This window comes from Physeter macrocephalus, chromosome 9 (assembly GCF_002837175.3).
Source record: "Physeter macrocephalus isolate SW-GA chromosome 9, ASM283717v5, whole genome shotgun sequence".
Taxonomy (NCBI): Eukaryota; Metazoa; Chordata; class Mammalia; order Artiodactyla; family Physeteridae; genus Physeter; species Physeter macrocephalus.
This window is the reverse complement of record NC_041222.1, coordinates 15,620,418-15,646,770: the sequence shown is the minus strand read 5'-3', so window position 1 is coordinate 15,646,770 and position 26,353 is coordinate 15,620,418. Positions and strand designations below refer to the sequence as shown.

The 26,353-nt window shown below is 45.7% G+C and overlaps 2 protein-coding genes across 6 annotated transcripts in view; both read right to left on the bottom strand.

The window, feature by feature from the left end:
- Positions 1-26,353, bottom strand: part of EPB41L4B (erythrocyte membrane protein band 4.1 like 4B) — a 146,898-nt gene that overhangs the window by 3,782 nt on the left and 116,763 nt on the right. The window contains exons 21-25 of one of the 5 annotated variants that reach the window (XM_028493693.2): positions 16,688-16,877; positions 14,731-14,808; positions 8,710-8,826; positions 6,783-6,851; positions 735-880 (exon numbers count right to left, since the gene is read on the bottom strand). In XM_028493693.2, the coding sequence (XP_028349494.1) occupies positions 735-880; positions 6,783-6,851; positions 8,710-8,826; positions 14,731-14,808; positions 16,688-16,877 (600 nt within the window). Of the gene's footprint in view, positions 1-734; positions 881-6,782; positions 6,852-8,709; positions 8,827-14,730; positions 14,809-16,687; positions 16,878-26,353 lie in introns of those variants that run through there. The other 4 variants (XM_028493694.2, XM_028493695.2, XM_055087045.1 and 1 more) reach the window with 4 other exon arrangements.
- On the bottom strand, positions 17,784-20,717 carry LOC102982500 (DNA endonuclease RBBP8-like). Its single transcript, XM_055087046.1, is given in 4 exon segments — positions 17,784-18,083; positions 18,181-19,459; positions 19,462-20,132; positions 20,134-20,717. Coding segments are annotated over 4 exon segments (2,571 nt in total). The 5' UTR covers positions 20,508-20,717; the 3' UTR covers positions 17,784-17,836.

Sequence of the window (26,353 nt, the reverse complement as noted above, 5' to 3'; positions counted from 1 at the left end):
CAGAATTACCTCCAATGTTTTAATAAACACACACACACACACACACACACACACACACACACACACACAGGAAGTACACGTCTTGAAAGGCACAATCAATTTTTAAAATAATTTCATTTGGAGTAGAAAGCAATGTTTCTACTATGGCCAAGAAGGCTTTACACAATCTGGCCCCAGCCTACAACTTCATGGGTTTCCTCTCCTGTGGTTCACTACCTCTCTGGCTGCACCAGCCCCCTTAACTCTTCCTTAACCGTGCCAGGCTCACTCCACCTCAGAGGCCTTAGCACCAGCTGTTCCCTCTGACTACTATATATCTGCAGCTTGCTCCCCTCAACACCTTCAGCTCTCTGCTTAAATGCCACCTGGGTGAGACCATCCCAGCATGCCCTATTGCCCTTCATGGATTTATGTTTCTAGCACTTGTCACTATCTCACACACACATACACACACTCATTCAATGTCTCTCTCCCCTCCCCCAAGACTAAACTGTAAACTCCGTAAAGGTAGCACTTTCATCTGTTTTGTTCACTCTACAGCCCTAGCACCTAGAATAGTGTCTAGCCTTTGACGACATTTCAATAAGCATCAATATTCAGAGAATATTCAGAGAATAAATGAATAAAAGAATGAATAAGAGAGTGGTAGATGTCAAAAACACAATGCACCTAGAGCCTGTGCCTGGTTTTCCTGTCATCAGAGTTATCTCTTGGTACCTGCTGATCTGACTCACCTGGCCACTGGAGAAACAGGCTTCCGAATGGTGTAGATGGTCTGCACTGTGGAGACGGTCTCTGTCAAAGGCCTCAGGGTTGCTGCTGGAATCAGTGGGGAAGATTGGCCAGGACAGCACTGTAACTTACTGTCTCTAAAGTCTGCCTGGAGAGGAAACAGAAAAGAGGAAATCAGTCTCAGTTTGGGTCCCATTTTCACACTGTCAGCTGCTCCCTAAGCCTTGCCACACAGTCCCTGTTATTTTATTTATTTATTTAAGAAATTTTTATTTATTTATTTATTTATTTATTTTTGGCTGCGTCGGGCCCTCGTTGCTGCGCATGGGCTTTCTCTAGTTGCAGCAAGCGGCGGCTACTCTTCGTTGCGGTGCGTGGGCTTCTCATTGCGGTGGCTTCTTTTGTTGTGGAGCATGGGTTCCATGCGCATGGGCTTCAGTAGTTGTGGCACGTGGGCTCAGTAGTTGTGGCACATGGGCTCTAGAGTGCAGGCTCAGTAGTTGTGGCGCACAGGCTTAGTTGCTGCGCGGCATGTGGGATCTTCCCGGACCAGGGCTCGAACCCGTGTCCCCTGCATTGGCAGGTGTATTCTTAACTACTGTGCCACCAGGGAAGCCCAGTCCCTGTTATTTTTTAATAATAGTTAATCAATTGCTATTTATTAAATGATTTTGCTTAGCGCTAGCCACTATGCTAAGCACTTGACATTCATTACCTCTGGACAATCTTAAAGGTAGAGGTCATGTTTCATCACATGTTAGACACCATCATTTGTAAGATGCACCATTTTTGCATGTGCCACAGAGAAAGAAAAAGTAACCATTCGAACTCTGTCATGTACACTATTGTAATAAACATTCTGATTTCAGAGATGTTAGAAGGTGGAAAAACGCACATCTTGGAACTGATTTTATGGAAAAGGAAAGTGAGGCTCAAAGAGGTTAAGTAATCTTCCCACGGTCACACAGTTAATAAGTATTAAGAACCAGTATTTAGAACCAGGGTTGGCTGACTTCATAATTGGTCTTTTCTACCATTATAACAGTGGTTCCCAAAGTATGGGCCCCAGACCAGCAGCATGAGTACCATCTTGATACTTAGTGAAAATGCAAATTCTCAGGCCCCAACTAAGATCTTTGAAACCAGAATGTTTGGGGACAAAGTCCAGCAATCTGTGTTTTTACGAGACCTTCAGATGATTCTGATATACGGTAGAGTTTGAGAACTACTGGTCTAGAGTACACTGCCTCATTTGGAGAGGATAATTTATTGTTGTTTTCATTACAAAGCAAGATATGCTTATTACTTTACATAGAAAACTCAGAAGATATATAAAAGTAAATAAATGAAGAAATTCCACAATCCCTTACCATCACTGTCAGTGTATTTCCTCATTGCGTTTTTTCTATGCCTACTTTTTTGTTTGTTTTATATCCTTTCAGTAGTACCAGCTATATATTTTATAACTTGAGTTTTCATGCTAGTTCCTGGCCCTAAACTTGGAGAAATTTTTCACATGGCTTTCTAAAGAAGAGGTTTTGATCATCAAATGAGCAATATATTTCTAGTGATTAGACAGACGATGAGCTGTCCCTCCCAGGGAAACATGGAAAACCACAAAAATACCAGGTGTAGTTGTAGTTCTGTAAGGGTATATCTGGTTTGAGCAATGGGGAGGATCTTATCTTTGAGAGGTCCTGAAAGACTACTGCTGAGAAATACAAGCCCTTGTTTGTTTTACAAGTGCCTCTAGAGAGAGAACTGACCTGGCCTGGGCTGGAGCAATGCCAAAGAATTGACCACGAGAACAGGAGCATCGTAGAGTTGCTAGCATGTGATGTTTGCCACCGGGAGCTTTCACAAACTTTGGGCTGTAGTGGTCACTTGTGTGGTTTACCAGATAATCCTGGCTCATTGATTTCCACGGTAGGATTACACTTCCCTACCCCACTTTGAAGTTAGGCATGACCATGTGCCTTGCTTTGGCCAAAGAAATGTGGTGCCATGTTTTATTTCCATTGGAAGATTTAAGTGCTAGTGTGTGACCTGTCAGCTCTTTTTTTTTCACCTCTGCCACTGTGACTAGCAATGTTTCAGATGGCAGCTGCTCCATTAGCCTGGGTCCCAGAAACAGAGCAACACAGGGCAGAATGCGTAGCCCACCCCTGACAGACATGCAGCATGAGTAGGAAATCAATTTGTCATTTTAAAGCATGACTTAGCCCAGCCTTCCTGATACAGGAGCTGGGGTAAGAAGTTATTTTGTTGTTTCAGTGAAGTGGGTGGAGGTTGGGCTTTTGATGCCAATTTTTTTCCTTTCTGGATAAAAGAAGGGAATTTACGCTTACATACAAAGGCAAAAGTGGGTAAAAGTACCAGGGCCTTAGAATGAATCAAGGCAGTGGCACCAGACTTTATTAATAGTCATTATATTCTTTACTGCCATGCACTCAAAGTAGAAAAAGAAAGAGCCAGCTTCACATAAGAATGACCTTAGGGAGCAGTGAAAATTACTATTATTAAATCTCAACCCCGAGAACTTGCCGTCTTAATATTTGTTGAATGAAGAAATGAATGAACGAACTTCCGCTGGAACAAAGCAGATAACACAGGGACAGACCAGGTTAGGCAGGAGAACTTGGGATAGAAATCTGACCAGAGCCAGGCAGGGGCCCTCATCTTAGACAGACCAAGGCCCTGGGCTGAGTATCAAGTAGAGTTAACAGGCCCAAATACAAGACAGAAACTGGTCTCAGGATTAAGCAAGGAGCCTGGTTGTTGAAACCAGGCCCAAGGTCAAGGCTGGATCAACTGCCAGAATAACTTTGTGTGGAGTTCCCTGGAGCCGCTGAACTCCCCCATGACTGTGGTCAGGATAGGTGCGGAGGCCTGTGGAGAGGCCAACCCTGCAGCAAGGTCAAGTGTCTTGACCTTGGAGGGGAGGAAAAGACAATATGACACACGGTGGGGGGGGGTAAGAAAATTAGGAAGCTGAAGCTCATGAATTTGGCTTCTGTTACCATCCAGCTGTTAGTAACTCCCTAATTATAATCTCCAGTCTAGCCCTGTCTCCTGATACAGACTTGGATATCCAACTGCCCATTCATTGTTTCCATTCAGATGCTTCCAAGGCATTTCTAACACATCACGGCCAAAGGCAAACTCATTATCCCTCCCAATCCACTCTTCCCTAAGATTTCCTTATCTTAGTGAATGGACCCACTCTCCATCCACATTCTGCAAATCAGAAATCTGGGAGCCCTTTTTGGCCCTCCCTCTCCCTCATCCAATCCAATTCCTTACCAGCCTCTTTTTTTTTTTTTTAAGAATCTCTTTTTTTTTTTTTAAGCTTTTTTTTGTATGTGGACCATTTTTATTTTTATTTTATTTTTTTTTTTTTTGCGGTACGCGGGCCTCTCACTGTTGTGGCCTCTCTCCTCTCTCACAGGCTCCGGACGCGCAGGCTCAGAGGCCATGGCTCACGGGCTTGGCCGCTCCGCGGCATGTGGGATCTTCCCGGACCGGGGCACGAACACGTGTCCTCTGCATCAGCAGGCGGACTCTCAACCACTGCGCCACCAGGGAAACCCAATGTGGACCATTTTTAAAGTCTTTATTGAATTTGTTACAATATTGCTTCTGTTTTATGTTTTGGTTTTTTGGCCCCCAATCATGTGGGATCTTAGCTCCCTGACCAGGGATTGAACCCACACCCCCTTGCACTGCAAGGCGAAGTCTTAACCACTGAAATGCCAGGGAAGTCCCCCTTACCAGCCTCTTAAATATCCCCCTGATCTGTGCACATCTCTCCACCTCCACCATCGACACCTCTCCGGATCACAGTCTCTGCCTTCTCTCCCTTGAACTATTGTCCTAGATTTCTAGGCTACTTCCCTGAGTCCACTCTGCCTGAACCCAGCTCTGCTCCCACTCTGCCATCACAGGGATCACTTCCAAATGCAGCTGCCCTGTTACTACCCTGCTCAAAGTCCTTCAAAGGCTTCCCATTGCTCGTAGGATCCAGATCAGAGCCCCTCCTTTGGCTTACAAAGCCAAGCAAGTTTTGCCCTATAGGGTTTGTCCCTGCTTTCCTCCCCTTCCTCCTCTCATGCCTCACACCCTTGCTCTCTGCCTTCTAGGCCCACTGGCCTTCATTTCAGTCCCCTGAAGGTGGGATGACTCCTCTGCCCCAGGACCCTGGTTCATGCTGTTCCCCTGCCTGCTCCAGCTGCCTCAAGTCTCTCTTGCCCAGTTCTTAAAAGTCCCAGCATGGCTTCTGACATTGGCTTCCTGCTCCATCTTGGCCCCCAGCTTTTCAGGAAGGGCTTCCCTGGGTGTCTCACAGTACTGCCAAGGCTGGGGAGCAGGCCAGAGTGCCCACCATGGCCAGCAGAGGAAGTGGAGCCGGAGCTTCCAGCTGGGGAGCTGTGCCTAGCCAAACTGCAGGGGCCAGATGAATGTTGGGGCAGCAGTACCGAACAGCCTGGCCCAGGCCCTGTGTCTCTGCCCTCTGGTTCTTAAAAGGCACCTTCTGGAAGCAGATCATGACCCTAGCATGGATTGTTCTAGAAACCTGCTTTTGTCTCTGCGTGGAACGCTGAACACCTTCCCAGTTCTGTTCCTCCTCCGAAACATGAATCAGCCACTGCTCACACCCTCCCTGTTCATGTGGCTGGCCACCTCAGGTAGTGACCATCACCTAACCCATGAGACTGCACTTCAAGCTACCCCTAGGCCACCTCACAGGTCCTCTAGATTGGCCTTTGGAAGGAGCCTCGGGGACCACTTGGTTCTTGGTTCTAGGAATCGCATACTCCGATCCCTGGGAGGAGGAGAGGGTGAGGGGAAAGAGGAGGGAGTCTCTTCTGCCCCCCCATTTGAGCCTCCCCACTTCTGCTCAGTAGATGGCGAGCTTCTGCAGAAGCCTTTAGTTAAAGAAAAAAAGTTGAGCAGCTGAAAAGAATCCTGAAAAATCATCGAACTCTCTCATTTTGCAGATGAGAAAACTACATTTAAATGTTTAAACACATTTCAACAGTGTGCAAAGAGTTTAAATAAGCTGCTCAGCGACGCAGAGAGCCATGGTAACGGGAAAGCCAGTTGTCATGACTACCTGCTCTTGTTAAGTACACCACCTGCCTCTCCAGCACTGAGAAACAACAGCCGTACTTGACATTTGTGGGGGTGGTCTGTGGTCGGTGAAGTACTTTCAAGTTCTTGATCCCTTTTGATCCTTGCCTCAACCGGATATAAGGAGGAGGATGTTCTTATTACTATTTCCACTTTAAATAAGAGGAGACTGGTGCTCAGAGTGGTAAAATAATTTAACCTAAAATCTTACCATTATCAAGATGCAGATCCAACCCAAAAGAATCAAAAACAGGGACTCAGACAAATATAGGTACCTGCATGTTCACAGCAGCATTATTCACATTAGCCAAAAGGTGGAGACAACCCATCAATGCCCATCAATGAATGAATGGATCAACAAGTTACGGTATATAAGTACAGCGGAGTATTAGTCCTCCATGAGAAGAAATGAAGTACTGATGTATCTTACAGTGTGCATGAGCCTTACAAACATTATGCTAAGTGACAGAAGCCAGACACAATAGGTCACACAGTATATGATTCCATTTTTATGGAATATCCAAACTGGGCAAATCCAAAAAGACAGAATGCAGATTGGTGGTTGACAGGGGCCGGAGGGAAGGGGAAAATGGGAAGTGACTGCTTGATGGGTATGAGGTGTCCTTTGGGGGTGATGAAAAGGTTTTAGAATTAGATAGAGGTGGTAGCTGCATGACACTGAATGTACTAAATGTCACTGAATTGTCACTTTAAAATGGTTCATTTTATGTTACGTGAAGCTCACCTCAATAAAATAAAACTAGAATATGCAGACCCCCAAACCCCAGCTCCTTCCCAGCCTCACAGAGCTCACAGTGATCAAAAGAAGCTGTTGGCACTGCTGGCTGGTGAACCACAGGTAAGCATGCCACCTGGGAACAATGTCTCGAAACACAGATCTGTTTTCCGGATCTACTTACGGTAAACTGTGGCCCTGTTATGAAAGGATCAGGAAAAGGGGTCACTGTATCAGCCGGGAATGTTTTTATCTTCAAAAAAGAGACAGAGAAGAGTGTTACTTTCAGATTAGAAAACAAAGTTTTGAAATCTTTGGCAGTGCATTTTTAAACCGAACTGAAGATTTGAGGGGAACACACACCGAGCCTTCATTACTTGTTGAAGAAATACACCAAGGGTCGCTAGGAGTGTTGCCCAGAGCTCGTATCTGTGCCCGTTGTTGTGCTATAGGGCCAGGCCGCTGCAAGGAAGACAGGCTGGAGTCTTCCTCGCCCTGACCATGACCAGGGCGTATAATAAGGCAGGTGACGGCTCCCCTGCAGCTGTGGAGAATGGACTAGAGGCCGCTGAGAGGGCCTTAGTGTCTCTCAGAGTCTTGCCTATGGACCCTGGATGGCCTTGAGTCATTCTAATGGAGGGTAAGGCAGGGAGGAGCAGGAACACATCAGACCAGACCCAAATGTGCTGAGGGTTCTGAATGAGTTGAGTAGGTCTCAACTCAACTGATCTAGAAATGACAATGTCCTTGCAGTGGGCACTGAGATGTCCAGCCCAAGTCTGCTCCCCTTCTGCAAACTCTCCTTAGTCTCTTTAAATATCTCAAAATTCCCAGGGACTCAGGTGCCAACTCGGGTTGCTGGTAGTGACTGCCTGCAGCATAGCAAGAGAAGGACTGGGGGTAGCCTTTCTCCTCCCAGGGCCTAACACGGTGTTCTGAGACCAAAAGCAAAGTGAAAGTAACATACAGATAAGACTCAGACCATCACGAAATAAAAGGGGAAAAGAGGATTATTATCACTATTAAAGAAATGGGAAAGTTGGCAACTTCAAAGGATCATTTTATACCTGCTCTAAAGAAGAAAAAGGGGTGGGATAGGGAGGGTGGGAGGGAGGGAGACGCAAGGGGGAAGAGATATGGGAACATATGTACATGTATAACTGATTCACTTTGTTGTAAAGCAGAAACTAACACACCATTGTAAAACAGTTATACTCCAATAAAGATGTTAAAAAAAAAAAAAAAAAAGAAGAAGAAGAAAAAGACATTCCAACAGTTACACTCTGGGTTGCCGGGCTCTGACAAAGCACATTCACTCTTCTGATGATGGCGCTGATGGTCACTGGTATCACCACTTTAGAATGACTTTAGCAAAGCAAAAGTTGCAATATTGAACCCAGCAGGGTCTGGCCTGAGAAAATAAAATACCTGACACACAAGCTATACGTGTTCCCTCGAATAGTGACAAACTGGAAACAAAGCACGCGTCCTGCAGTAAAGAGTTTGTTAGGTAGATGGTGGACCATTCACTTGATGGAATATACAGCATGTGGTACCAAGAACAAGCTAGAAACAATAAAACATTAAGCAAAAAGAGGAAAACAGGAGATGATATGGATACTCTGATTTAACTATGTAAAATTATGAATGAATACAAATAAATATTAGAAGGAAACGTGCAAAAATGAAAAAAAGTTGTGCTACGTTGGGATTATGGGTGATTCCCTTCAAGTCATTATATAATTCTCATACTGTCATCTTGATAAATAACAGGAAAACACAAGTTAAAAGCTTTTGTTTTCAATAGAAATGCAACTAAGAATTTTCCTCTCTGCGGAAAGCATCTATCCTCAGCACGGCTCTAGGAGAACAAACGCTTCACGGTTCTTGAGACCTAGAGACGAAGGGGCGGGACCACAGCCGTGGGTCCCAGTTTGACCAGAGATGGCTGGACTCCAAACTCTGCAATCATCCTGGAGTGAGAGCCCCTGCGGCCCCAGGCTCCTCCGGAGGTCTGTCTGGTGCTTGTGCACACCCACGGGCTGCCTCCTGGTGGCTCCTGCCCACCTCACCTCTCCTGGCCGGGCCCCTCTCCCTGCCAGGGTACCTACCAGCCTCGTTTTGATTGGAGGGTGCATGCAAACTCCAGTGGTCTCTTCCTTCATGGGGAGAGAGAGTGGAGGAGAACAGCGAGAGTGGGCACAGTGTGGGGCGCTGGCGGTCTCTGCCTGCTCACGAGGAGAGGAGAGAAGGGGGGGAGGAGGAGGAGGAGGAGGAGGAGGAGGAGGAGGAGGAGAGAAGGGAGGGGAAGGAGAGAAAGACAGCACAGTGCAAGATGGATCTGTCGACTCCAGACAGCTCTCAAGCCAGCCTCACCCGCAGCCTCCTTCCAGCCTCTGGCCACCTGGCTTCTGGCCCCTCCCCCTTCCCTCCTCTTTCCACCTTCCTTTCTCCTCTCCGGCCCTCCTCTGTCTTCTCCACTATCTGAGCAGACGACAGATAAAAACCCCATTGCTGGGGCTGGCAGGTAGGGGCCATGTCCTGTGCCAAGTGCACAGGACCCGGTGTGCTGTTGAGGATTCTGAAGCATTGCCCAGGCCAAGCCAGAAAGAGCTCAGATGAGCCAGTGAAGCCAGCCATGGGGGCAAAATGAGCAATGGCCACATACTGGAGAGTCTCTGCCTTCCGCGCCCCATGGCCTCCTGCACTCTGCTAAGTAAGGGCCCACGTGAAAAGTGGATAAGTGAGTAGATGCCCAACAGAGAGCTACAAGAAAGAGGTACATCAGTGAGGAGGAACACAGAGTTTAACATTTAATCTGTCATGGCTCTTTATCTGTGTTCAGAAAATATATTGGCTGTGACCCTCCTCCCACATCTATGGACCCAGGCCTTGGCATCTCATATTGGCACTGGGGGGTGAGGGGGCTGGCTGCTCAGCTAGGAGATACCAAGCATTGTGAGAAAATGCCATGTCATTTGGGATACTGGGTTCCCTGGCCCCAGCCCTAAAGAGTGCCACGCACCCAGCAGAGATCCAACAGCTTGTGCTGGTGAGGATGAGAATGGTCTCAGGAAAGAACCATTACTCCAGGGAACTGACAGGGAACAAATACGTGCATCTTTTAGCTCGTGAGCGTTTTCCTAAGTAGTTGGTGTGATCCTGCCGTAATGAATCAAGTAGAGCCTCTGGGAAAGTTTCACTGAAAAGTTATCAGGAAAGTTGTTGTCTTCTTTTCCACCTCCAAATTGATCTAACTCCATCCTTTTTACTAGTGTGCAGTCCTAGATGATCTCCAAGGGGCTTTTACAACCATTATTCACAATGGCCTCCATAATAGCCTTGTTTTACTATTCAGACGTGGGAGATGCAGAAATTGCATTTGCAAAGCCTAAATCCATGGGTCTAGACCCTCTTGTTGATTGTTTCTAAATCCATTCTTCAGAAACAAGGGAGTCCACATTAGTCACCTAATGTGCAGTTAAGTTTTCCCACCCTACTTAAACTCCCCCTCCCCCTCTGGTCCTCAGAATAAATGTTATGCTCTATAAGATGCTACCAAGGCATAAATCACCAAGAAACATGGACATTCTGCCTTCAGGCCAAAATGTGTACTGGCCACCAGTGTCTGTATTGAAGATTATAATGGATGACTTAAAGCTTTGCCCAGCGTTGGACTTTGATGGTCAAGAAATGTTGGTCCATCCCACAAGCATCTCTGACCTTTCTAAATGGAGATTTAGATCTCAGATTTCAAACTCAGATTTCTAAATGCATCTGAGCGGATTTAAACAAAAGAACATCCCTGGGGCTCCCACATTTCTGACTTGTAGTAAATGAACAGGATTTCACATGTAATAGGATACTATTTTGAAATACCATTTATGTTTTCTCCTGGTGTTTCCTTTCCTCCTTGGGTCTTTTCTACATTCAGGCAGCTAGGTTCTATACGGTTTTTGAGTTTCAAAATCTGACTCTCTGGGGAACAGAAAGGTTTTGGCATAGATAAATGATAGTGAAAATGTGTAAGGCTTCATCCAGATAAGAAAAGAGATTGCCAGCTTGAGGATAAGAGAGAGAAGTCAGAAGGAAAGGGAGGAGGGGTAGACATTAGTGAGTGCTGCACAAAGGGGCTCTGGGCCCCCCCCGTTCATAGGCAGAGGCTGGGGGACAGGGATTAAAGAGCAGTGGGGACCTGCACCCCTCTACTCAGGTAGAGATGGGAGAGCAGAGCAGAACGGCTGTGTGGTGTGTCCAGCAGATAGGGATTCACATCCCAGCGGCACCGCCATCTCCACCCACCCTAAAGGGGCATAGGTGAAGCAGCGGGTGTCCCAGATGTATCAGCAAACAGGTGACTTCACGAACGAAAGAGACTTCCCTCCCTCTCCCCGTGCCCTGAAGAACACGGATGAAACCCCAGGAAGACTGGAGAGGCACCTGATTTGACTTGAGATTAAGCTTTAGCTCTCCTGCTAGAATGAGGTTCAAAATAAAAACTAAGTTACTGAGACAGATGGAAACCCAATTCTTCTGACACCCAACCCAGGGCCCATTCTGGGCCCTTCACAACTTTCCTTCGGCCAGGCCATCTCCTCCCTGACACATGAACTCCTGACTAATAATGTCCCCTGTGACCCAGACGAGACCTGGATTCTGATGCTCTGCAGTTGGGTGAGTGGTTCTTGCAGTACAGGGATCAGGGAGGGACAAGCCCCAAAGAGAGAGAATCAGGGACACAGAAGGTATGGGTGTTCACGGTCTGTGTTACCTGGGGAAGGAAGCTGGCATGACTGACCTGGAGTAGAGGGTGGGACTCTGCATCCCAAGGTCAACATGACTGATGTGTTCATGTGCCCACCTTCTAACACCCCACGCTCTACCGACACCCACACCCCCCTGCACACCAAATGAGAACACCAGAGGGAGAGTGCGTGCTGTCTTCACTCACTTGCCTTCTTCCCTTCCCATCCTCACACCCCCAAGCTTCCCTCCCAGGCAGAAACTCTTATCTGATCTTGAAGAGTCTATAATGCAGATTCCAGGAATGGGCAGACAACAGAGCTGCAGAGGTTGTAGGACTTGGATTGCTAAATTGAGCTACGTAATAAAAGAGTTGGGGATTAGAGAAGAAAAGAGTTGGGAAAAGGAGGGGGAAAATGCTACAAGAGTGAAGCTAGAAAGAATGTTTTTGTGGAGAGTTTGAGGATGTAAGTCCTTGGGGAAGTGCAAGGTGCAAGAGAATTAATTAAGAGAGAAGCAAAATGAGATTCAAGAACTGTTACCAGGAGGTGTTCATTTAATCTTCTTTCATTATCTTAAGAGACGCCAGTTAAAGACTGAATCTTTTTTATTATTCCTGGCTGTCTGGACCATGTTTCATTCCATGCAGAGACTCGATCATAAGGGTAAAGAGTCATAAGGGTTAAACTAGCTCCACTAGTGTCTTGGTGGAACTTGGTTTAATGAAGGCAAGAAAATCTGTCCCACTCCTCTCTCTCCAGCTCCCTGTCCTTCCAGCTCTGGCCCGAGGAACCAGGGCAGGGACACAGCTTTAAGACTTTCTTCCAGCCCCAGACCCTAAGTCTAGCCTCCCTTGGCTGTCTTTAGAGACACAGATGCCACGGCCCTCCATCAACCTAACATCAAGGGCAGAAAGGGCTGCAGCTCGCATTTCTTTGATGCTGGGAAGAACAAATGGAGGAGATGGAGGTAAGAGGACCAGACAAAGGGAGAAGCAGGCTGCTGGAGTCCCTCTTCACCTCTAGAACGCTTCGGCACTCGTGGAGATAGGTCTCTGGAGTGAAGTAAGGTCAAAGCCAATGATGCCAAGGAAAGCCCAAAATACTAGCCCTCCAGCATACCTTCTGTGTGCATGTGCTCTGTGAACATGCACCTGTGCCTCAAGTCCGCACAAATAAGAAGAAGGATGCTTCATCTTGAAAAAAGGTATTCACTGCAAACTTCAGCTGTGAAGTGGGCAGCTGTGTCTTGTACAAAAACCTCAGCTGTCCCGTGGCTGGGCAGTGCAGCACCTGGACCCTGTTTCAGAGCTCGGTCAGAGCTGCCCAGAGACACAAGCAAAGTGTCCTGGGGACACGGAATAAGCTCCCTGCTGTTGGAGGGGTGCAAGCAGAGACTGGACAGTAACTTGGTAGGCATTGGCACCTGAAATCAGGGGACCTCTGGCTCCCTGCCAGATGCTGCTTCCTTTCTAATCTCAGTCTGTTATGCCAAACACAGAAAAGGTGAGGCAATTAAATCCACAAGCTGGATCTGCAACACAATGGTTTTTAAGGGAATCCCATCACTCCTGTCAAAGCCACGATATATTTTTTTGTAAACTAACCCTAGTTCTCAGATCCAACAGACCTTTTAAATAATAATAAATAATCATTATTTTGCTCATGCTGTACCTTCTGCATAGAGTGCTTTGGTCCACTTCCTCCATCAGGCAAACTCCTACTCATACCTTAAAACCCTAGCAACATGAAGCCTTCTTTTTCCTAGTGCCCCCAGACAGGGTTAGGCACAGGGTCCCACAGCAGTAGCAGTTTATACAGACTCTCTTAGAGTGTTTGAAACACAGCCCTTCTTCCAGGCATTGCTCTTCTCCAAAATGGCAAGTTCCCTAAAGAGGAGGCCGGATTTAGCTCAATTGGATGCACAGGGCACCAGAGAAAGAGCCAGAACATCTGGGCTCCAGCTCCAGCTCGGTCCCTGGATGATTACCCCACTCTGGGACTCGGTTTCCCCATCTGGGCAAAGGGCCGATGAGGTGTTTCTGGGTTACCCTATCTTGGCAATCTGTCTAACAAAAAGGCCATGAATCACCAGCTCCATTTACTTGAGCATGGGAAGGAAGTAACTCTGCAGGTCCCCGAGCTGGGTGTTGCCCACTGTCAGTTCTCAAGCAGTGTCTCTGACGGCGCTGACGCGAAGCTCTCAGACTGTACCAGCTCTCCAGAAGAGAAGTATAATTGCATAAATCACAAGTGATTTCCTGGTGCTAGCTGAGGCAGGAGCGGTGATCGTTCCTAAAGCCTGGACAGCATTTTGCCTCATTTGTCCCCTCTTGAAAGCCTTCCAGAAATCCTTCCCATCCACCACTCCCTTGTCCAGGGAGCCAGTCCTGAACGACTCCCACTTCTGGCTTCTCCCCAAGCATCTTCCACACGGCTCTCCTGTGGATCCTGACCCTTTACCCACCTGAGCCCCCTCCAGCCTCTAGCTGCCCTATCCATTCCCAGAGCCTCATCCGCAGCCCGGCGCAGAGTAAGTTCTCAGGAGATGGTTTTTGACTTGGCTCACGTTTTGACTCACATGCCAAATTTGTGGGCCATGACTTATGCTCCAGTGTACTTGGGTATTAGGCTGAGCCCAGCCTAAGATACATCCAGTTTTGCCTGTGTCATCTAGTCATGTTTATAATATCTTAGACACATTTATGGTGCTTTATAGACGGGGCTCTCTCTCTCTCGTGTGATCCTTACAATACTCTTAGGCAGACAGGGCAAACAATGACGTCCTCATTTGACAGATGATGGGGCAGCAACTATCCAATGACAAGGATCTTAAGGTGAGGAGCAGAGAGTGGAGCCAGGTCTGGCCTGCATGACTCCTGGTCCAGTGCTCCCTTCCCTGAAAGGACTTCCTCCCTGCACGCATCCCATCCTGAAGGAGAGACCTCTGTGCAGAGGATGGGGGACGGTAGGGAGGCACGAGGGGCCTAGAAACCTAGGTGAGGCCTTGAGCTGGTACTTTAGGCCGGAGCATGTTGTTGGAAGAGACAGCAAGAGATGCCCCGTGGCGGGCATGCATGGTGGGCATGCAGCTCAGGAAGCCAAGAAGCCGAGACTGAAGCACGGAGGGGCAGCAGACAGGCAGGGTGGGGCCCCTGCAGCCACCCTCAGAGCACAGTGAGCACGGCCCTCCCTCGGGGGCTCTGTGAGGTGGAAGGACCCGTGATGCCTGAACCCTGGAAGAAAGCTGGTCCCTGAGCCTCCAGGCTGTGAGCAGGACAAGAGGAAGAGCCTTCTCAACAGCGATGCCCACCTCTGTCCATCCGTCCCACTGCCAAGATGTTTCTATGGTCTGTGGCTTTTCTGGTTTTAGCAAAATGGGAAGTTTACCAGAGGAGTGGCTTCTGTGAAATCCATCAGGAGATCACCTGGCTCCAAGGTAAAGGCACCTCCTCGGTCAGAGGGGCTCTACAAAGGCAGACAAAAATATCCCAGTTAGTGCCGGCTCTGGACTGACAGTGAAATTTCAACAGAAAATACAGACGGTCCTGACCTCTCTCCTCGTCCCCTTTTCTAACACTGAACTCATGATCATGCCAACCCCACCCCCCTGCCCCAGAGTTCTCTTAACTCAGTAGTGTACAAAATGTTGAGACCAAACCCTGAGTTTTTCTGAACTCTTAATGGGTAGAAGTAGGGTATAGGGTGGAGAACTGTCTTTTTTGAAGCTGCAAACAATTTTTCTTAAATGCTTTGAGTGTTCTTTGACTGGCCTTTGGGGGAAAAAACACCTCAAAGAGTCCCTTTGAATATCTAAACAGAGAGTAAAGACCTCATCCTGGATCAAGACCTCAAGGAGCTAAACTCATCTGGCACAATAATGAGGAAGAGCATTATGGTAGGAGAGTGATTTTCAGATGGTACCTCTGAAAATCACGTTCATTTTTGGGGAAAAATTTGTTTTCGCCTTGCCTTGGGGGTATCTCAGCAGCATGGGGGGCCTTGAAAACCTTTGTGGAAAAAAATAAGTCACATTTACTTGGTGCAAGCAGGGCCCTAAGGAGAGAGATGGCGGGAAAGAGGGAGCCTTGTGGCCTCTGGTACGATGCTGCCTGCGTCTCCACTGAATTCCCTTCTGTTTTGTAAATGTTTTTGTGTGGTTTTAACCATGGCCTGGGATATACAGAGGAGCCTGCGTCCACCGTTGGGACCAAGCAGTGCTAGGGACTCAGCACAGTGGAGGGGAACCCAACTCCAGTTCCCAGGAGGTGAGCTACAGAAAAGCGGGGAGCCTCAGTCTGGGCCAGTCACTGGCTGAAGGATCCAGCGGAGCCTGTTGAACACAGAGGTATTCCCAGAAACCCCGGGAAGGGACCCCGTGAAAGACTGGCCTCCGTCATACACGATGCGGCCTGGATTATTGTTACTTAGATGTTACCAGGAATGATGATCCCTGGAGCTACAGAAGCCTTGGGCATCCTGTTTGCACAAGCACTTTAATCTCTGCTGGACCCATGAGCTGGGTATCGTAGCAGATCTTATTCTCTTTCTTGGGAAGAGGAAACTGAGGCTTGGAGAAACAAGGGCTGCGGAGTGACTACTTGTTTCAAGCAGCCATTAGGTGTTTGAAAGGAGCAATCGGGTCCCAAGTCTTGGCCCCCGAGACTCTAAGGTTCCAGTCTTGCATTAGGGGCCCCACCTCACGCACACAGTGTTCCTCAGCAGGGTCCACAGACCAAGCAACCTTTGACTAAGCATCTGCTTGGAGAGCAAGACATGAGACCGCCTTTGGACCAATTGCTGATTAGTGACCACAGCTAAGCGTCACTCAAAGGAAACCAAGAGAAATGTCTTGTGCTTTAGTCACAGCCCATTCACATCATTGGCAATTTCGTGAAACTTCAAAGTGACAAACAGAATAATATTTCCCACTTTCAAACTATTAACACAGGCTACCCCATATAAGGAATGGGATAGGGAGACCTCTGTTGTCACTCCTCCAAAGTTTCCATTGGGGGGGATTAAAAACCCATTTCTCGCTTTCTGTCTTCACAGTAGAGTAACAGCTTTTGCAGGGATGATATTCTAAAACTAAAATTGCCCTCAAAAATCTCTTAAATTTCCCTTCAAGTACAAAGTACATGCTTTTATATTATACCATTTGTCTCTCATAGGTGGTTATCTTTCAGGGACAGGTTATATAAAACACATGCTTTGGTGGCTATTACTGTTGTTTTACGAGTGCGCAGGCTTGACGATGCAAAGTTTAAATGCATACAGATGCCACACACAACTTATGCAGAGTTCTCGGCGAGTATAGCTACTCCTCAGGGCTTTTCCTCCATACCTTGGCCCCTGGGGACAGCTGGCCCTTGCCTTCTGAATTCTGAGGCGAGCTGACTTTGTGGACCTTGGGGGATGCCAGCGGCACTGAGACTTGTGTGGCGGTGGCCAGGGTGGTGGCCATGGCTGGAGCTGTGGTCGTTCCCGCTGCCTCGGCCAGGTCTGGAGGGAGGTCGTCTTCATCACTGCGGTTACTAGAAGCACATGAAGCTCTGCTCATTACAATAATAAACAGGCTGTGGGGAGCGGAGGGAGGTGGGGGGGGGCTGGGACGGCTGCGGGGGGACTGGGGGGCTCCCCAGACAGATGTCTACCAGATGTCCAGCTTACAGGGGCCAATATATTGACCTTCGGCCAAAGCAAGTCTGGGCTGGATTTTCTGTCACTTGCCCGGGGATTACAAAAATGTTTTATTATGAGAAAATATGTATAACATAATATTTATCATTTTATCCATTTGTCAGTTTACAATCCAGGGGCTCAAACACATTCACAATGTTGTAGAACAAGGACTTTATCTATACGCCAAACTTTTTTATCATCCTAACAGCAACTCTGTATTCATTGAACAACAGCTCCCCATGGCCCCCTCTCCGCAGACCCTGGTAACATTTGCTCTGCTGTTAAGGCTCAGGGTGGGCCATCCCCAAATATGCCACAAGGGCACACTGATTCTTTTTTATTAGGATAGAGTTGTTTGTATTTTAATAAAAAAAAAAAAAAAAAAAAAAAAAAAAAAAAAAAAAATTACATGGAGAAAAAGCTTAATATGTTTTTTATATAGTATTTTTTTGAAGACCCTGAAGGAAAGATTGAATTACCATCATCATCGATATTCCTGGAAACATCTGCAGGATTTTTTTTTTCATATTTTCAAAATTGTAATTAGGTATCACCAAATTAAGTAATAAACAACTTTTACTTAGAGTGCAAAATGAAAGCACTTCATTATTTTAAAGGTGCAAAAGCAAGAAAATACGACATAAACTTATCCATTTTTAAATAGTCATGTGTGATGGGTAAATGCCATTTAAAAACATTTTCAATAGAAAAATGATTTATAAATCAGTTTTCAGAAAATCAAAAAAATCAATGTTTAATACCAACTTTAACTATAAATAAAAAGAATATTGTCATCTCTCCTGTTTTTGCTTCAACATTTATGTCTTCTGCTCTTTGCCTTTCGGAGAAAATATTGCATTGTAAGGCCGCCGTCTTTTTGGACGAGGACAAGGGTCAAGATCTTCTTTAATGTAACCTCTTTCCATACAAGTCTGAGTGGAAGGAAAACCAACTTCCCAGAAATTCTCTGGTGTGGTGGGTGGAATGTAGCGAAATCGGTGTCTTGAGCAGGAAGCCAACTTCTTTTCTCTTTCTTCTGCTGGAAAATCTGCATAACAAATTTCACATTACTTACATGTGTCTCCAAGCAATTTTCTTCTTTCTTCTTTTTTCCGGACCACCTCAATATGAGGAAAATTTTGTCAGCTAGTCTCTCTTTCATCATTTTTAAAATATGGCTCCACAAATGCTTTCTGTTTGACTTTATCTTGTTTATCACTAGGATAGTTTGGTTTTTTGGTAGCAGTTGACAACTCCTCTTCATCTGCTACTTGGGGGAAGCTATCCACCAAACAGGATTCATATTCTTCATGTGTAGTCCGATCAAACATATCTTCCAAGCTATCATTCATTTTTCTTTCTCCATTTGGACTTTTTTCTCCCTTCTGCTCTTGAGTCTTTATTTTTAAAAGCATAGTTTCACTAACCAATGTACAGTCCATGTCCACCGTCTCTCCTCCTGCTAATCTTGACTGACTGCCATCCTTTGTATCTACTACAGTAATATCCATTTTATACTGAGAAAGGTCTGCTCCTGGATCTATACTCCACTGGATGTTTTCAAAGGATACATCTTGGTTGTTTTGCAGAGACTTTGTTTTAGCAGTTCTCCATGGATTTAACTGAAGAACTGATGCAAGCTCACATGCTCCATGGACTGACCTGGTTTTTATTTTTAGAGGCTCACGAGAACCAGAATCCTTCATGTCATCAAAAAGATTCTCTGTCTCCAAACTTTCACGCGGACGTAGAGGGATTCTAAAGATAGAATTTTGTTCCTTTATTTGTAACAGTGTTTTATTAACCAGAGATTTACTCAAGGACTGGAGGAGGGACTCCTGTAAACTGCTGGGCTCTTCTGGGGAATCTCTGGTTAACCCACAGCTCCCACTCAAGGCTTTACGGCTTGAGGAAGAGCCCTTTGGAACAGGCTTCAAAGCCTCATAGAGAGTCACTCGCCTAAATCCGACTTTAGAGTTCTCACTTCCTTGGCTTTTCTCTTGACGCTGAATAGCTGAAAATCGATCAGACAGATCCAGAGGTTTATCCATCACATAGTCTCCATTCATGTAAGAATGACTATCTGGTGGAAAAGGAAAAGCATTTTCTTTATCAAAGGAGGCTTGGGGGCAGCTTACTTCATCTTCACTTTCTTCCTCGATTTTCTGCCTTTTGGTTCAGCCTCCCAGTGATTTCAGGGGTACCACATGTTTATCTTTATCAGTAACAGTATCTTTAATGTGATCAATACTATCCTGTTCACTTGTATTTTTATTTATAAGCACCTGCTTACTAGAAGATGACTGGTTAGTGATCTTCTTCACTTCAGCCCCAATATTATGATGTGTGAAAAGGGCACCATCTTCAGACTTTGATCTAGGTTTCTCTGATCTAGAATTAGAAGTGTTGCTGAAAGGCGTTGTTTACAGATGGGTTTTTTCCCAGTCTCTAAAAGAGAAGGGGATGAACTTGTATTCAAACCTAAACTACTTTTCACATTAGAGGTAGGTCCAAATACAGGAGATGATACCCGAGTAGTCAATTCTTCTTGAGGAGGAGTCTTTGAATTAGAATCTGAAAATCTTAAACTATCTTCACTATTTCTTCTAGATTCCTCAAAAGGTTTTTTGTGATCTCCTTCCAGACAGTGGTAGAGCTCATCACCAAGAGGGCTCACAGGACCTCGAGATTCAGACTCATATTGAACACTAAGTCCAAGTGTTTCAGCAACAACTGTAGCTAAATTATCAGGAGGATAACTGCTTTTTCCATGTGTACTAGCCACTGGAGCTTGACTCTGATCACAAGTGTCAGCCAGTAGAATTTCACGTTCATTATGTTTATTTTGTGGATGAGTTGAAGACTTTGGTAATTTTCTCAATTCATGTGCACACCCAGAGTGCTCCAGTTTAGTATGTGTTTGTTCTACGTATCGGACGTGGAGGTTCTCCTTCCTTCGTAGTCGGTTAGTGCCAGAAAATGAAAAGGCTGTTATTGGTGAATCTGGAATAACACCTTCCTCAGATTCAAGATCGGTTGCTTGATGTGGTGGATCCTTCTCAATTTTCTGCTGCAGCTGTTCAGAAAGCTTTTTATTTTCTTCCTGTATTCTTTTCATTCATAAGCTCTGGGATAAGTTTAAGATTCTGCTGTCGAATATTTTCAAACTCTTGTTGTTTCTTCCGCATATGTTCTTCAGTTACTGCACAGCGATCACATAATCTTGCCCTTAATCGATCTTCGAAAACTTTAATGGTTTCATGAAGGACTTTCTGTTGCTCTCTCAGCTGTTGATTGTTGGTAAAGAATTCTTCTAGTCTCTGTGCATCTAAACTTCGTTCCTTTTTCAGTTTGGTTACTTTTACTTGTAGACCTTGTACTTCTTTATCATGATACTCCTTTAGTTTTGTCCAAATATCCTTAAAGTCATTAGATACATCTGCAGAACTGGGGCCTCCACAACTGCTTCCCGAGACGTTCATCTTACTGAATATGCTCACACTTCTACTGCCTAATGTTTTCTGACCTTTTCTGTTACATTATACAGGTCTGAAGTTGTCTTTGGCCAGTTCAAATACGGCTTGCAAGATTGCCTCGAGATTCTCGAAAGCCCCAGCAGGAACGCGAGCACGCTCTGGAGCGGGGAAGAGACGGCTGTTCGCTTTTCTCCTCGTTCCCTCACTAATCTGCCAAACTGCCAGCAGCCAAGCTGCCCCCTTGGGGCAGCCCGCGCTTTCCAGGGTTGGGGGAGGGCCAGAGGGCCCAGGATTTTTTAATTAATCCAGTAAGAGATAGTTTTACTATTAAGCAAAATATGTATTAACTATGAGATGTAATATCCTAGTTATGAAAATTTGCATTTTAAAAACAACTTAGGGTAATTTTTTCCTGTGGTATTTAGTAAGAAAAAGTAATTACTTTTGGCATTTAAATTAGAAATAAATATTTATCAATATAGTTTGTACTGGTTTCCAACAGAATACTGAAATTTTGTTTAGGGCCTCAAGTTTTCTTCTCCTCTTCATGATGTTAAATTATAACCTAAATGTTGTAAAAAGTTATTCCTTAATTTCTTTTTTTATTAATAAATTTATTTATTTTATTTATTTATTTTTGGCTGCGTTGGGTCTTCGTTGCTGCGCTCAGGCTTGGGCTTCAGGAGTTGTGGCACGCGGGCTCAGTAGTTGTGGCTCACAGGCTCTAGAGCGCAGGCTCAGTTGTCGTGGCGCACGGGCTTAGCTGCTCTGCGGCATGTGGGATCTTCCCAGACCAGGGCTCGAACCCGTGTCCCCTGAATTGGCAGGCAGATTCTTAACCGCTGCGCCACCAGGGAAGCCCCGGTTATTCCTTAATTTCTGACAGACTTTCTCCTTTCTGCTTGTTACGTGGTGTAAAGGTCTGTCATATTGATTATTCTGAATTAAAGTTACTTAAGAAATGGCCAACACTCTGACCCTCCTTTCTGTCTCCCTGAAAGCAGGAAATAAATCTCTCGCGTGAAAGGTATACTCCCTAAATCTGAAGATAGAAGGACCCCTTTATCATCAGAGACAGGGGATTTGGGCCTAGAGGCCTGTATAGACAAACGCTGTTACTTCTTTAAGTTACTCCCCCAAGCCCAAACTCTGTTTAGATTCTTCACTAAATGAGCACCCAAAACCTAAGTTTCTTTGTCCTGTCAATTCCTCACAACTTTCTTTGTCTAAAAAGTAGAAAAGCTGCCTGCTTTGGGCACTTCTTAAGTTCCATTCCTATGAGACCTCCCTGTGCATGAATTAAAATTTCTATCTTTTTTTTTTTTTTTTTTTTTTGCGGTACGCGGGCCTCTCACTGTTGTGGCCTCTCCCATTGCGGAGCACAGGCTCCGGACGCGCAGGCTCAGCGGCCATGGCTCACGGGCCCAGCCGCTCCGCGGCATGCGGGATCTTCCCGGACCGGGGCACGAACCCGTGTCCCCTGCATCGGCAGGCGGACTCCCAACCACTGCGCCACCAGGGAAGCCCAAAATTTCTTTCTTTTTAACCTTTTTAGTTTATTATTAGTCCAGCCACAAGAACTCAGAAAGGGTAAAGGGGAAATTCCACACCCCTCCCCCACGATGCTTTCTGTCTGGATGTATTTGACTACTCTAGGTACCTCATATAAGTGGAAGCATACAGTAAATGTTCTTCTGTATCTGGCTTGTTTGAACATAATGTTTTCAAGGTCCATCCATGTCATCGCATAAGTCAAAATGTCATTCCTTTTTATGGCTGAGTAACATTCCACTGTATGGAGAGACCGTATTTTGTTTATCCCTTCATCTGTTGATGGACAATTCGGTTGTTTCCACCTTTTAGCTATTGTGAATAGTGCTGTTATGAACACTGGTGTACAAACATTTGTATGACTCTCTGCTTTCAACTCTTTTGAACTGGAATTCCACCTAGGAGTGGAATTGCTGAGTTGTATGGTAGTTCTATGTTTAACTTTTTTTGTGTGTGTGTGGTACGCAGGCCTCTCACTGCTGCGGCCCCTCCCGTTGTGGAGCACAGGCCCCGGACGCGCAGGTTCAGCGCGGCCCCTCCCGTTGTGGAGCACAGGCCCCGGACGCGCAGGTTCAGCGGCCACGGCTCACAGGCCCAGCCGCTCCGCGGCATGTGGGATCTTCCCGGACCGGGGCACGAACCCGCGTCCCCTGCATCGGCAGGCGGACTCTCAACCATTGCGCCACCAGGGAAGCCCCTATGTTTAACTTTTTGAGGAACCACCAAACCAAGGGATGTTATTCTGAGGAGCCTCCCTTAGGAGGGTAAGCATAAGACTTGTAGGAACCTACTGTTCTGAGCGAAGGGTGTAATGACTCCTTTAGTGGCCTAACAGCGACTGTCTCTTTGGTGTTATAAACTGATTATAGAGGAGGAGTTGCACACAATTGTTTTGGGGCCAAGTAGCTCTGGTCTTCGACCCTCTCTGATCGAGTGGGATGACCCAGGATGGAAACACACTACACAGGAAGTCACCATGTGGGAGAAGTCTCCCTCACGGCAGCTGGGGCTTATCTCCAGGGCTTGACTTTGTGGGGAAGGCCTGACTTCCCACAAGGTACGTCAAGGCTGGAAGCTCTTCTGATCTGATCATCCCAGCACAGAGCAGCACCATCAATCCCCCACTCTTAGCATGGACAGTATTTTCTCAAATTTATAGAAATTAAGACAAGTTCCCTCTCCCCTGCTGCCAGCCAGACTGCTGCCTGCACAGGAAAGGGCTAACTCAGCAGGCCCCAGATGCTCAAACCCTGTACATTCCAAAGGAACCATTGGCCACTGACAAGCTCCTGAGAGAACCTCTGGACCCTTGGAATATCCTGCTGGATAAGTGTGTCTTTGCACACCTAAGACCTTGAGCTATGCCAGATAGCTTATGCTATCAATGTGATTTACGATGAACACCTGGTGTCTAAGGTAAATTCATGAAGCATTTTAATAAGTAAAATTTTATGTAGTAGTATGAGTCTTTTCTTTGAAATGATTTCTATTTTAACAATATATACGCATAGAAAAATGTCTAGAGTAATAGTCATAAATGTGAACATTGGTTATTTTTGATGGTGTGATTCTAGGGAATTAAGTTACTTTTCTCTTTGGACTTTTCTGTCTTGCCTGAATGCCTTTAGATTTTTACACTATGTTTAAATACATAGTAAAGTTATATATCTGGGTAAAAATTAAGCAGCTCATCATTTTCTAAACATACCAGCTGACATCAATATAAAGATGATGCTTTTACCTGCCTTCAACTCTTTGCAGAGCTTGCTTCTCCCTTCACTCTGCACACAGCAGCCACACCTTTCCTCCCTATGCCGTATTTCGAGAAAAGAACACAGCTGAGATTTTTGTTTATATCCTAAAAAGCAGCAGTTTGAAAACTTTTTCAGAGCACCTGAATATCATGACGCTTTGATGGAGTACCCTAAAACACAAACAAGCACACATAATTCTGGCCTAGGAACTAGGAATACTGTAACTGCTAAAAAGGGCACACGTATCCCTGCATCTCAAAACTAATGATGCAGAATTATTTATTAGGAAATGGGAAAGCTGAGGTTTTCCAATCTGTATCCCCAACCAAGTGTTTATTAACTTTATCAATATCTATGAGTGGAAGAGATGAGTAAAGAAGTGGTAACTAGTGTCAACAATACCATTATTATTTATGGGATGAAAACTTAAAACTGGGAAAATCTCATCCATCAATTTTGCTATTTCTTACTAATGGGAAAAATGCTGCCATTCTTTGATTTTCAAAGCAGAATACTTTGGGGTATCTTAAGAAATACACATGAAGTTAGAGGTTTGAAAATGGTTTCCTTAAAAGAGGCAATTTGGTGAGTTAGCTAAATTTTCTTTCCTTCCAGGTCATGTATTAGTCATTGTTTCCAAAGTGATTACATATCGCGAATGGGTGATAATAACATTTTAAGTTCTGAAATGTGAAAGGTTAATCCTGCCAGCTTTATCCTCAGGGGAGCAGATTTTTCATGGTTTAATTTGTCCCCCAGAGATCATTAGGACGGTTAATTATTTGAATCTTACGCATTTTGGCTTCCCTAGGTAATACAGCTGCTATACTATCCAGAAACTTCTATTAAGGCTAATGAGGTGGGATGTGTCTGCCCTGAAACTGCACTCCCCTTTCTTCTTTTCACAAGGTGCAAGTGGCAGGCCTGAGCTGGCTGTTTGAGAACTGCATCTGGAGTTACACTCCTTGTCCTATACTCTGTACTCTCAGTACCTCCTAAACTTGACCTCTTCAGAGGCTTCAGGTCCATAAGAAGAAAGGAAGGGGAACTAACTCACCTTTCAGCCAGGGCTAGGCTGAAAGCTAGGGCTTTACCCACATTATCTCAAGTTTACCCTCACAAAATCCTTACCCATTTTACAGATGAAGGAGAGGTTCAAAGAGTAATTTTCCCAAGAGCTTGTACCAGTAAACTAGAGGCCTTTCTAACTCCAGAGCCCCACGCTTTCCACTGTGCCCAAAGATCCCCCTGCAGCTCTCTGACCAATTATACATCCAGGCACGATACCTGGGCCATAGCCAAGGTCAAGAAATTCTAACTACCATTGTGATTATGCTAATATACCACCACCCTTACTGTAGCATTTGCCTGTCTTCTTTGGATTATAATTATAATTTATTAGAGGGAACTCTGTCTTTCCCTCTAATAAATTGTGAGCCCTTGCATGGGAATTGTCAAAGTCACTTTGTTCTTCCCCCACAGTGCCTAGAATATCCCTGTGCACATGGTAGCCAAAAAAACTTTTGTTAAGCTGAACAGAACTGGACAGGTCCTGGTGGTTCTGGGACACTTTGGAATATGGCTCCTCCTACAGGAATATGGCTCCTTCTACAGGAATATGGCTCTTCCTACAGGAATATGGCTCCTTCTACAGGAATATGGCTCTTCCTACAGGAATATGGCTCTTCCTACAGGAATATGGCTCCTCCTACAGGAATATGGCTCCTCCTACAGGAATATGGCTCTTCCTACAGGAATATGGCTCCTCCTACAGGAATATGACTCTTCCTACAGGAATATGGCTCCTCCTACAGGAATATGGCTCCTCCTACAGGAATATGGCTCCTTCTACAGGAATATGGCTCTTCCTACAGGAATATGGCTCCTCCTATAGCTCAGGGATCAGCTTTGGCTCTGTTGACAGAAAATGCTACCATTTCACCATGGCACCATGGAGGCAGTATCCGATATGGCTCCCCCTGATCCCCTTCTGCTACTTGTGTCCCTGAAGAAGCCTGTCTCCTTGAGTGTGCGCTGGATCTAGTGACTTGCTTCAAATGAACAGAATAGGGCAAAAGTGATGGGATGTCATTTCTGAGATTAGGTTATAAAAGACTGTGATGTCACCTTCTTAGGGCTCTCTCTGGCTCTTCTTGTGTGTTTTCTCCTATGGAGAAAGCGGCAGAGGTCCACATGACTAGGAACTAAGGGCAACCTCCAGCCAATAGTCAGCAAGGAATGATGTCCTCAGTCCAGCAGCCCTCAAGGAACTGAATCCTGTCCCACACGGCATGAATGAGACTTCAGATGAGACTGCAGCCCTTGCCAACACCTTGAAGGCAGCCTTAAGAGACACTCTAACTCAGAAGACCCAGCTAAGCCATGCCTGGATTCCCAACCCACAGAAACTGTGAGGTAATAAATGTGGATTGTTTTAAGCCACTAAATTTTGGAGTAATCTGTTACACAGCAATCAATAATGAATAATACAGGGGCTTCCCTGGTGGCGCAGTGGTTGAGAGTCCGCCTGCCGATGCAGGGGACACG